The sequence below is a fragment of the Nerophis lumbriciformis genome, linkage group LG09 (assembly GCF_033978685.3).
Source record: "Nerophis lumbriciformis linkage group LG09, RoL_Nlum_v2.1, whole genome shotgun sequence".
NCBI classification, from domain to species: domain Eukaryota; kingdom Metazoa; phylum Chordata; class Actinopteri; order Syngnathiformes; family Syngnathidae; genus Nerophis; species Nerophis lumbriciformis.
The window spans coordinates 22,695,092-22,707,820 of NC_084556.2; the positions used below are offsets into that span (position 1 = coordinate 22,695,092).

Here is a 12,729-nt window from a genome sequence, read left to right on the forward strand (position 1 = left end):
AAATCTGGGGAATTTATACACGCAAACCAACCAACTTCTCCCCAAACGATTCAGATCTTTTCTTCCTGTCAATCACACTCCAGTGGAAAACAAAAGAGGAGTTATTATTCTAATTTTAAGATAATGGCAGTCACCGAACAGCTGTCGAGCAGCTAAGAAATAAGCAATTTATTTTTTTGATTATAATACACTTTCAGTTGATTGTTTTGTTCATATTGAACACATAATAAAAAAATGTTTAATTATTTTCCTTTTGCAATAACTCCTCTGTTCATTAATATAGTGATATTAATGTGTATCAGAGGTACAATGACGTGTACATGATCTTTAAAATCAGTGCACACTTACAGTACGCGGAGCCCAGGAAACACCATGCATGGATTTTTTTTTTTTTTATTAAGCGCACTTACTGCACAAAATGAAAACAATACTAGTAAAGAACCTTTATGTTCTGTTTAAATGGGATGTTTTTAACTTGCTCACAGTTACATTTTTCATACCAAAAAATATACAAGAACACCAGCTGGATTATGCACTGCAAATTTTTTGCCTCTTGCCAAGATATAACATTTTATTTATGTCCCTAGTTTTAAGAGCTATTTATCTATTTTCAGTCATTGACTTCAGATCATAATCTTAATTTTAGCATGAATAATTATAATAATTGTGTCTATTATAGTTTAAAAATGTTAAAATTGGGAAAATAACTACCGGTATTCAAAAAATATATTTTAGTTTACCCTATATAGAAAGAAAATGTTGAAAGATTCTGCAACATCCTGAGGATGCTTAATTTAAGAATTGCAAGTTGAATAATGCTTCTTTTCAGAATAAAATACTTAAAAGTTTTGCTAATTTATAGACATACACATCTAAACTTAGGATGTATTTTCAAGTAAAATTAACGAGCTGCATTGACAGGTAATTTCACTAGATTTTACAATTTTTTTCTAAAATCTAATCTTTTTATCTTAGATTTTGTCAGCTTGTTTTTTCAATGTTTGACCATTAGTGGTTTAAGACAGATATTTTTTTAAAGTATCCATATCTTTCACTGTTACTAATTACATTCAATAATAATTGCTCGTCGGTCCGAGGAAGAAACTAACAATCTGAAGCCATGTTGTTGTTGTTGTTATGATGGATTTTTTAATGATAGCTCATGTTAGCGATCCAAATCGCTATGATTAGCTAACAACACACAAAGCTAATGTGCGTCAACATGTTACATACTGTACAGACAGTTATGTCGTTACGTGCCCTAAGAGGGAGGTATATAATGTTTGGAACACAATTAAAAGTTAGCACCCCCTTTTGTGTAAAGGTTGCAAACAGCCCATTTTAACACGGTTTAAAAATACTGGGTCATCTGGATCATCAAAAAGCAAATAGCTCAATTTACAATGATGGACTCAACTTGGGGATAGGCTTAGCAAAGATCCCGTTTTGTGGGAGGTCTTATTTAGGTGGCTCCATGTCTACCATATACTGTATGGTTAGTCCGCTGACGTCACCAGTGGGACGTCACAAATGTGGCAAATTCCGAACTGCTCCTTTGGAGGAAGTATAAGGGAAGGCAAGATTGTTTTATAAATATCTCTGCAATGCCTCCATGGTTTGATTTAAAATGTTTGAGACTTATGCAGATCTCAAATACACAGCAGTACCAATAGGTAAGAAAAGTTGGTTGGATTGATTGAAACTTTTATTAGTAGATTGCACAGTACAGTACATATTCCGTACAATTGACCACTAAATGGTAACACCCGAATGGGTTTTTCAACTTGTTTAAGTCGGGGTCCACGTTAATCAATTCATGGTACAAATATATAGTATCATCATAATACAGTCATCACACAAGTTAATCATCAGAGTATATACATTGAATTATTTACATTATTTACAATCCGGGGGGTGGGATGTGGAGGGGGTAGGGGGGGTTAGGTTTGATTGATATCACTTCAGTCATCAACAATGAGACACTGAAACAGTGTAGGATATGTACAGCGAGCAGTGAACATCGTGAGTTCAGAAAGCATAAGAAAAGGTATATACATTTGATTATTTACATTTGATTATTTTTACAATCCGGGGAGGTGGGATGTGGAGGGGGGAGGGTGTTAGTCTAGGGTTGAAGTGTTGCATAATAGGCCCCTAAAATGCTATGGCTGAACTGGGGCTAAAAATATTTCTGACAGGACTATAACCCCATTGGTCAATGACACATCAACATACTGTATAGGCTAACGGGGGAATTATATGCCCGTTAGCCTGTATGTCGATGTGTCATCCAACTGACAGGGATAAGTATATTTTCGACAAATAAAACCTATGTGGATATGGGTAGTGTCAGTGCCTATTTCGTTCTCAATGTGCTGATATGCTGAGGAAATGCGTTCCAACATCAGCAGGGCTAATTGCGGTTTCTGCTTGGCACAATTTAATGCATTACATGTAATGATTTTCTACTTTGTGTATTGACATGGTCGTAGGCTATATGATTTATGCGTAAAGTGGTTTTTGCGTAACGTGGGTTGTTGGCTCATAGAATCACACTCTGCTGAAAGATGGTGATTGATTGATCGATTGACTTTAGTTTATTTTGAACATGAACACAGTTACAGTATATTACATCACACATAATTTTATATAATTTCCCTTTACATCATGTCCGAAAAGGAATAGGAAGAAGCAAAGCTTAATCCTACCCCTTTGTCACTTCAGAGCATTTACAAATACATATGTTCATTTACTGTCTTCTTTTTGTAACACAATTACATCATCCATCCTTTTTCTACCGCTTGTCCCTGTGGAGACTATCTCAGCTGCACTCGGGCGGAAGGCGGTGTACACCCTGGACAAGTCGCCACCTCATCACAGGGCCAACACAGATAGACAGACAACATTCACACTCACATCCACACACTAGGGCCAGTTTAGTGTTGCCAATCAACCTATCCCCAGGTGCTTGTTTTTGGAGGTGGGAGGAAGCCGGAGTATCATCAGTGAATGATTAACACAGCAGTTCTTGCAATATATAATAAGGTCAGTCATGAAAAACATACTGAGATGAAGAATATCCCGTTTTTAATAAGGTTGAAGGCATTTCTCATAATTCTTCCTTGTACTTTGTGAGCACTATTAATTTTAACAACCTCATAAACTGGATCATATCAGTGCATTGTTTAACTTCTTTGCTTAATCCATTCCATAGTTTAATTCCACATACTGTAATGCTAACGGTCTTAAATGTTGTACAGTATGTGCATACAAATGTTTTAAGTTAGTTTTTCCTCTAACGTTATATTTCTCCTCTTTAGTTGAGAAGAATTGTTGTACATTCTTGGGTAGCAGGTTATAGTTTTCTTTGTACATAATTTTAGCTGTTTGCAATTTTACCAAATTGTTGAATTTCAATATTTTTAATTCAATAAATTAAGTGTTTTTATGTAAGTAAAGTACCAATGATTGTCACACACACACTAGGTGTGGCGAAATTATTCTCTGCATTTGACCCATCACCCTTGATCACCCCCTGGGAGATGAGGGGAGCATGAGCAGCAGTGGTGGCCGCGCCCGAGAATCATTTTTGGTGATTTAACCCCCAATTCCAACCCTTGATGCTGAGTGCCACGCAGGGAGGTAATGGGTCCCATTTTTATAGTCTTTGGTATGACTCGGCCAGGGTTTGAACTCACAACCTACCGATCTCAGGTTCTCTATATCCAACATTATGTATCAGTCTAACTGATCTTTTTTGTAACACGGTTAGTGAATGAAGTGCACATTTGTAGTTATTTCCCCATACTTCTGCACAATAACTCAGATAAGGTAACACGAGCGAGCAGTAGAGAATATGGATTTAGTTAATAGTGATTTTTGGTCCAAACAATATTTTGCTTAGTTCATTATTGAAACATTTCTTGCCACCTTATGTTGCATAGTTTTTTATGACATTTCCAGTTAATTAAATCATATATTATTGCTCCCAAAAATCTAGTATATTTTTCCCGTTCAATATCCAATCCTTAGATGTCTAATACGTCTAATTGTGTTTGTGTGCGATGCTCTTTTGATGTGCGTAAATGGAAGAGAATGCCGTGCGTCAGGTTGGATGCAACATGGAGTTATCATCAATCAATCAATCAATGTTTATTTATATAGCCCTAAATCACAAGTGTCTCAAAGGGCTGCACAAGCCACAACGACATCCTCGGTACAGAGCCCACATAAGGGCAAGGAAAAACTCACCCCAGTGGGACGTCGATGTGAATGACTTGAGTTATGCTGAACGAAATGTGGCGGTAATTTTACTGTTGGCCTTGGCTTATCATCAAAGTGGGCCTATGTGATATATAATATATATGATTATATGTAATTATTTTGATGGTGGTCCGTGCGGTCAAACTAGACATTTTAGCAGGGTAATGCCAACAATCGAACAGACTCCCAACTAAAGTATTGCTGCGTAACTTTACAAATGCATTTGGCTAACCGACATTAGTAAAATGTGGCATAATTACTTAGTAAACCATCTTGCAAGAAGCATAAACAAGAGAAACCTACAGCGTAGGACTCGTCGATTGCCATTTGAAGTTCCTTGAGGTAGGATTCGGATTCGGCTGCGTATCTGGCAACCAAAGTCATGAAGGAGGGGACTACAGAATTTTGACCGTGATTGCAGTACCATTTCTGGCCACATTATTACATATGGCACCTTTAAGTAAGCTGACATTCTTTATACTTAGATGTCAGGTTTTGCAGTGTAATGTGAATGAAGAGTCAGTATAATCATGGATATTTTTGTGTAAAAACTGTGTACTAACTACAGTGTATGTATTTATATATATATATATATATATATATATATATATATATATATATATATATATATATATATATATATATATATATATATATATATATATATATATATATATATGTATGTATATATGTATGTATATGTATATATGTGTGCCTGTGTTCTGTTATTTCTCAATTTTTGAGAACATTTCAGGTTTACGTCTTCTTCTTGATTAGTTTTGTATGAGCACTTGTCAGCTTTGGCGATATATGATCTTATCGTGGAAGTTGGAATTTAAAAAACAAATCATACAGTTTAGGATAACAAAAGAGGGGGGAAAAACACCATCACATGCCCTCCTGCTGCTCTTACGTCTTCAACCCCTCTCCTCCTCCCAGGTCGCTATCAGGCCGCATCGTCGGAGGAGTGTGGTGGTTCTTCACCCTCATCATCATCTCCTCCTACACGGCCAACCTGGCCGCCTTCCTCACTGTGGAGAGGATGGTTTCTCCCATCGAGAGTGCCGAGGACTTGGCCAAGCAGACAGAAATTGCCTATGGGACGTTGGACTCAGGCTCCACCAAAGAGTTCTTTAGGGTGAGTGTGTCACTTTTTACCATTCAGAACCTAAATGCGTACAGAACATTCTAAAGTGGACCTCAGTTTTGTTTTGTTTTTTTAATAAAATGTGTTTTATTCAAGGATAAATATGTTTTTTACCCCTACATTTCTAATGAGATAGAATAGAATTTTACAGAGGTAAACATGACTTAACAGTTCTTATATGTACTGGTCTACTGTCATTATATTGGTGGAAATATTAATAACCAACTATTATTAAAGGACTTTGTAAGAAATTCATGTTTATAGAACACTTGGATGAGAGGCTGAATTATTCACCGTACAACAACAAAATATTAGTTAACACTTTATAATAAGTACACACTACTAAGCAATAATAAAGCATTAGTAAATACTGAATCCAAAATTATAACACATATTTTTAACATTAATACTCATTAGTTTGCAGTATAGAAACACAGTTATTAATATAACAATTATATTATTAAGTCTTATTTGCTAAACCACTGACAATATCAAAATATTAATAAAACATTTTGAATTAATCATTTATAAAAATTCAAACGTTAAGCTTTTTATATTTGGGCTTATTAATACAGTATTGAGTAAAACACATTTTAACTGTTAAATAAACTGCATACTAATAAGGATAAATGTCCGAAATATACTTTGTAAATTATGAATTCAGTATTTACTAATGTTTATTAATGTACTTATTACAACATGTTACCAAATATCAATGTATCCAAAAATATAACTCTAAAATAGAAAAGACTGCGGCTAAAAAACAACCCTAATTTAGCAAAAACCACACAGATTTTAGTACTAATAAAAGTGTTATACAGATATGTGTTATTATGATTAATCATGTTATTTTATATGCTACGTATTAATTTATGCATCCACCCACCAGCAACCTCATGAGATGCACTTGCATTTCTAATACAAGACAAGTGTCAAACATTCTGCCTTTTCAAAGATGGTTGTGCTCAGTTTTCATTGACCCTGTCAGAGAAGTATTTACGTTGTGTAACACTGCTCTGCATCTACTGGTGTAGATGTATTTTCACTGCAATAACATATTTCTGAGGTGTTAGATTTGATGCAAGTAGATTTACGCGCTCATAAACCCTCATTCATGAACACCTTATAATGGGACTGTGTGTGAATGTAGCCAGTCTCTACAATTCCATACGTCAGTTGGCAGTATGCATCGCAGCGCCACTTCTAAACATATGCCATGCGGTGAGAGAATAAGAAGGCGCAGCTGGACAGATCAATGTTGTTAACTTTGACGCTATATTTAGCGAGCATTCGGCCCTTCCCCATCTAATAACACTCAATGGCGAAAAGTCGTTAGTGGTTCTAAACATGTTTATTTTGCTTTTCAAGTTTTTTACTCACTTTTTGTCTACCACAACAATTATTCCTCTCTCCTACAGTGTCCATTATAATTACATGTGTGATTACCTTTTATGAAAATTCAACAATGACGTCATGATGTCGCCCGTCTACTAGTTCTAGTTCTAGTGCAGATCTAACAGTGTCCTGTGTGCGTACAGCCTAGTAAATTCCTTTTAGAACATTTTTAAATTGAAGCTATATTTCTGTGCTCCCCTGCGTTGTATGTTTGATTTGTTGTGTGAGCTTGTGTCACGTAACCATGGAAACATATTTCCAGTCTGGTGTCCAGCAGTCTATATTTAGCCCTAATAGTTGAGATGTTACTTACAAAGTGTAGACCCATTAGGCTGTTGGTTGCCTGGCTTCACAGAAAAATATCTCCTGAGAATGTTAGAGTAAACATGTACTGTGAAGTGTGTTTTCCGGCATTTAACACTGTCATTGTTGGAGCATCGTCTGTAGTCCACCAACATCACAGAAAAAGCAAGCATTGCCCCCATGAGAGGAGGGGAACGAGGCCAATATTACTTCTTTGGGGAGCTTTTTTGTGTATTTAGGAGTGTAGATTTGTTTGTGCATGTTTTTGTCTCTGCAGCCTCTTTTTGAAGGCGTCCAAGCGTAACAGCCTTGTCTGAGTTGTGGTCTGAAAGCAGTGACATGGAGCAATCGCTGTGATTAGTGTCCTACAGTAGGGAAGGGATTCATATGGCCCCATTCCAGGGTTGAAAGTGGAGGGTTAATCGTTTTGCAATGCAGTCTGCTGAAAATGATGGAAAGCGCCACACTACACAGCGACTGATGCTGTGGTCAAAGTTGGAATTACAATAAAACACATTTTAAGATAGTCAACATTCTACTGTCGTTTAGGGGCTGAAGTGGATAGTGCACTCACCAATTCGTCACGTTACATGTGTCAGGTAAGCCGCGACGAATGGGGCCATACAAGCTCCCTTCCTACTGTATATTCAATACACTCTGTATCTTTTACATTTTAGGGGCGGAAAGGTTTTGCAAAGAAAATTTAGTCAACCGATATGGAAGGAGAGTGCTTTTTACTATTATATATTCAGAATAAAACCTTTAACATTTGAACTGGATCCAATAGCAATATCCGGCAACTCAGAATCGACACTGGTACTCAGCGGCATGCATTTTTGGTCTGTGTTTGTGGGTGCGTGCGTGCGTCTGTGTTAAATCTTAATTGTTCGATTAAAAAAAGTATTTTTAACATTTAACAATGAGGTGATTATGATACTTGTGCTGTCCAGTTGTTTTTGTATTACATGTCTGTCTCATTTGCAAGTACTTTATAGTAATCTCATACAGTTGCAAATCTAAGACATTAGATCGCCGGAGTGTACAGACAATGGTGTGTTGCCTAGCCAGGAAGTAGCCTTTGCCATGAAGTTGAATGTGCCAATCCAGTGTTTGTACTATAAGTATTGTATTTATTACACACTTTCTGTTGGACAGTAACGTGCATCTTAGTAGTAGTTTTCGTTACCAATTTTGGAAGGTGTTGAAATCGCAATGTAAAATCACAAATAGTAATTAGTAGCAAAGCCAATGTAAATTAGCTTTGAGTTAACACGTTTTGGGGAAGTGGAGCCTTACTTTACAGTGGAGCATTTTCTATCAGACATACTTGCTCCGTTGGCATTGAAAATCAGTTTGGCTGAGTCCACTCTGAGTGCTGCTTGAGTGCTTGTTTCCTCGTCAAGTGTTTGAGCTGGTGTTTAGTCTGCAACCGGACGTGACATCAAGTGGAATAAAGGTATCAAAATATGGCACCGCTTGATTTTACGTGAATCAATACCCGTTTTTTGGTTGGTTTCTTTAAAAGTAGTGACTTCTGTAACCATCCCGAGTCATAACAGTAGTAAAGAACAGTGCTTATTCTACCTATTTAACAACCCAGCACTGTACAGTACCTACCACATAAAAGTGAGTACACCGCTCAAATTTCTGCAAATATTCCATTGGAGAAATGACACTTTGATACAACATAAAGTAGTCAGTGTACAGCTTGTACAGTGTAAATTTACTTTCCCCTCAAAATAACTCGACACAGCCATTAATGCAATGGTTCTTAACCTTGCTGGAGGTACTGAACCCCACCAGTTTCATATGCGCATTCACCGAACCCTTCTTTAGTGAGAAATAAAATGTTATTTTTTTTCAAATTCATGACAAAGTTAAGGTTTTTTTGCTGGTGCACAAAATAAACCGTGCATGAACCACAACAAATTACACACCTGCAAATCAGATGGAAAATTAGAGGGAACATTGTTTGGGGGTATCCATAATACGTCGATAGGGAGAAGTTTTTATTTACATGATGAGTCGGGTGTGTCTCCACTGAACCCCTGAGGCCGACTCACTGAACCCCCAGGGTTCGATCGAACCCAGGTTAAGAACCACTGCATTAATGTCTAAAGGGCCTGGCAACAAAATTGAGCACACCCCTAAGTGAAAATGTACAAATTGTACCCAAAATGTAAGTATTTTGTTTGTCTGGCTTCATGTATCTATCTTTGTGATGGAGTCCATCCATCCAGTTGTATAATTAATTTATTCAAAGATTACCTGTAAAGTAATGTAGTAATTTTCCTATGTTAAGCAATGACTGCTTGTCTTGACTCTCGAGACAACTTCACTACTTCACTTAATTAGCAGTTGTGACATTATTGATAATATACTGGTACAGTAATATGTTCCAAAAACTGAAACATATGAAAACCAAAGGAAATTTCAGTGACTCTTTTCCAGGAACACAAAAATATTAGGACAAAACACATTTTTGAGAGAATAATTGTAGTTTTACTTGCAGAAAAGAATGCAATGTACACATGAATGATGAATAAATTAACATTTAACATCACTTGTCAACAATCTTGATGGCAAAGACAGTGATGTGTGGAGAGAGAAGAGGGCAGGTGAGAACCGCATTTTGTAATTTGCTCCGAGTTCTTTCTTGGAGTCAATAGTGTTTCTCACCTTCTTTATTAAAATGCCGAAACTCGTAACTTTCTTCGGCCCCATGTCAGCTTATCTTGCAGTGTTACTTAATTAAAAAAAAGCACAAAGAATGAGTCATCAAAGTGCGGGATTCTTTGTTGCCTGCAATGTACCGTATACGTGTATATATATGTGTGTATATACATAGATATGTATGTATCAGTGACGTGCGGTGAGGTTGATGGCTGGTGAGGCACTGACTTCATCACAGTCAGATTTACAAACATATGAACCCTAAAGAGTATCTTATTCACCATTTGATTGGCAGCAGTTAATGGGTTATGTTTAAAAGCTCATACCAGCATTCTTCCCTGCTTGGCACTCAGCATCAAGGGTTGGAATTGGGGGTTAAATCACCAAAAATTATTCCCGGGCGCGGCGCCGCTGCTGCCCACTGCTCCCCTCACCTCTCAGGGGGTGATCAAGGGGATGGGTCAAATGCAGAGGACACATTTCATTACACCTAGTGTGTGTGTGACAATCATTGGTACTTTAACTTAACTTTAACTTTACACATACAAACTGTAGCACACAAAAAAGCACATTTATCAATCAATCAATCAATCAATCTTTATTTATATAGCCCTAAATCACAAGTGTCTCAAAGGGCTGCACAAGCCACAACGACATCCTCGGTACAAAGCCCACATACGGGCAAGGAAAAACTCACCCCAGTGGGACGTCGATGTGAATGACTATGAGAAACCTTGGAGAGGACCGCATATGTGGGTAACCCCCCCCTCTAGGGGAGACCGAAAGCAATGGATGTCGAGTGGGTCTGACATAATATTGTGAGAGTCCAGTCCATAGTGGATCCAACATAATAGTAAGAGTCCAGTCCATAGTGGGGCCAGCAGGACACCATCCCGAGCGGAGACGGGTCAGCAGCGTAGAGATGTTCCCAGCCGATGCACAGGCGAGCGGTCCACCCCGGGTCCCGACTCTGGACAGCCAGCACTTCATCCATGGCCACCGGACCTGTGCCCCCCCCCCTCAAGGAAAAGGGGAGCAGAGGAGAAAAGAAAAGAAACGGCAGATCAACTGGTCCAACAGGGGGGCTATTTAAAGGCTAGAGTATACAAATGAGTTTTAAGATGGGACTTAAATGCTTCTACTGAGGTAGCATCTCTAATTGTTACCGGGAGGGCATTCCATAGTACTGGAGCCCGAATAGAAAACGCTCTATAGCCCGCAGACTTTTTTTGGGCTCTGGGAATCACTAATAAGCCGGAGTTCTTTGAACGCAGATTTCTTGCCGGGACATATGGTACAATACAATCGACAAGATAGGACGGAGCTAGACCGTGTAGTATTTTATACGTAAGTAGTAAAACCTTAAAGTCACTTCTTAAGTGCACAGGAAGCCAGTGCAGGTGAGCCAGTATAGGCGTAATATGATCAAACTTTCTTGTTCTTGTCAAAAGTCTAGCAGCCGCATTTTGTACCAACTGTAATTTTTTAATGCTAGACATAGGGAGACCCGAAAATAATACGTTACAGTAGTCGAGACGAGACGTAACGAACGCATGAATAATGATCTCAGCGTCGCTAGTGGATAAAATAGAACGAATTTTAGCGATATTACGGAGATGAAAGAAGGCCGTTTTAGTAACACTCTTAATGTGTGATTCAAACGAGAGAGTTGGGTCGAAGATAATACCCAGATTCTTTACTGATTCGCCTTGTGTAATTGTTTGGTTGTCAAATGTTAAGGTGGTATTATTAAATAAATGTCGGTGTTTAGCAGGACCGATAATCAGCATTTCCGTTTTCTTGGCGTTGAGTTGCAAGAAGTTAGCGGACATCCATTGTTTAATTTCATTAAGACACGCCTCCAGCTGACTACAATCCGGCGTGTTGGTCAGCCTTAGGGGCATGTAGAGTTGGGTGTCATCAGCATAGCAATGAAAGCTAACACCGTATTTGCGTATGATGTCGCCTAGCGGCAGCATGTAAATACTAAAAAGTGCAGGGCCAAGAACCGAACCCTGAGGAACTCCGCACGTTACCTTAACATAGTCAGAGGTCACATTATTATGGGAGACGCATTGCATCCTGTCAGTAAGATAAGAGTTAAACCACGACAAGGCTAAGTCTGACATACCAATACGTGTTTTGATACGCTCTAATAAAATATTATGATCGACGGTATCGAAAGCAGCGCTAAGATCAAGAAGCAGCAACATAGATGACGCATCAGAATCCATCGTCAGCAGTAGATCATTAGTCATTTTTGCGAGGGCTGTCTCCGTAGAGTGATTTGCCCTGAAACCGGATTGAAAAGGTTCACAGAGATTGTTAGACACTAAGTGTTCATTTAGCTGCTGTGCGACAATTTTTTCGAGGATTTTCGAAATAAAGGGAAGGTGGGACACCGGTCGGTAGTTTACCATGAGGTCAGGATCAAGGTTAGGTCTTTTGAGCAGAGGATGAATAACCGCTTTCTTGAATGCTAGGGGAACAGTGCCAGAGGAAAGTGATAAGTTTATAATATTTAGCACTGATGGACCTAATAATACAAAAAGCTCCTTGATAAGTTTCCCAGGAAGTGGGTCAAGTAAACATGTTGTTTGTTTTATCCCACTTACACGCTGTAATAGTTCCTCTAATGTTATTTCATCAAAAAGAGAGAGACTATTTTGTATTGCAGTATCCGTCGTAGATACAGTTGTATCTGTGTTCATAGAACCCAGTTGTAGCTGGGATGCGTTGTCTTTAATCTCCTTTTTAATGAGTTCAATTTTCTTATTAAAGAAATTCATAAAGTCATCTGCCGAGTGGGTGGAGCTATTGGGAGGAGTCCCTTGTTGGGTTAGCGATGCTACTGTACTAAACAAAAATTTAGGGTCGTTTTTGTTGAGGCGGATGAGATTTGAGTAATATTTAGCTTTAGCTAAGGTAAGCATGCGTTTATACGATAT

At 38.1% G+C, this 12,729-nt stretch overlaps 1 protein-coding gene across 6 annotated transcripts in view; it reads left to right on the forward strand.

Annotated features, from left to right (window-relative positions):
- The window catches only part of gria3a (glutamate receptor, ionotropic, AMPA 3a), a 267,421-nt gene that overhangs the window by 214,957 nt on the left and 39,735 nt on the right, over positions 1-12,729 (forward strand). For all 6 annotated transcript variants that reach the window (XR_009815421.1, XM_061962200.1, XM_061962198.1 and 3 more), the window contains exon 12: positions 5,203-5,401. Coding sequence is in view for 5 of the 6 variants with exons in the window: in XM_061962200.1 (XP_061818184.1) it covers positions 5,203-5,401 (199 nt within the window). In the remaining variant the exon portion in view is untranslated. The remainder of the gene's footprint in view (positions 1-5,202; positions 5,402-12,729) is intronic.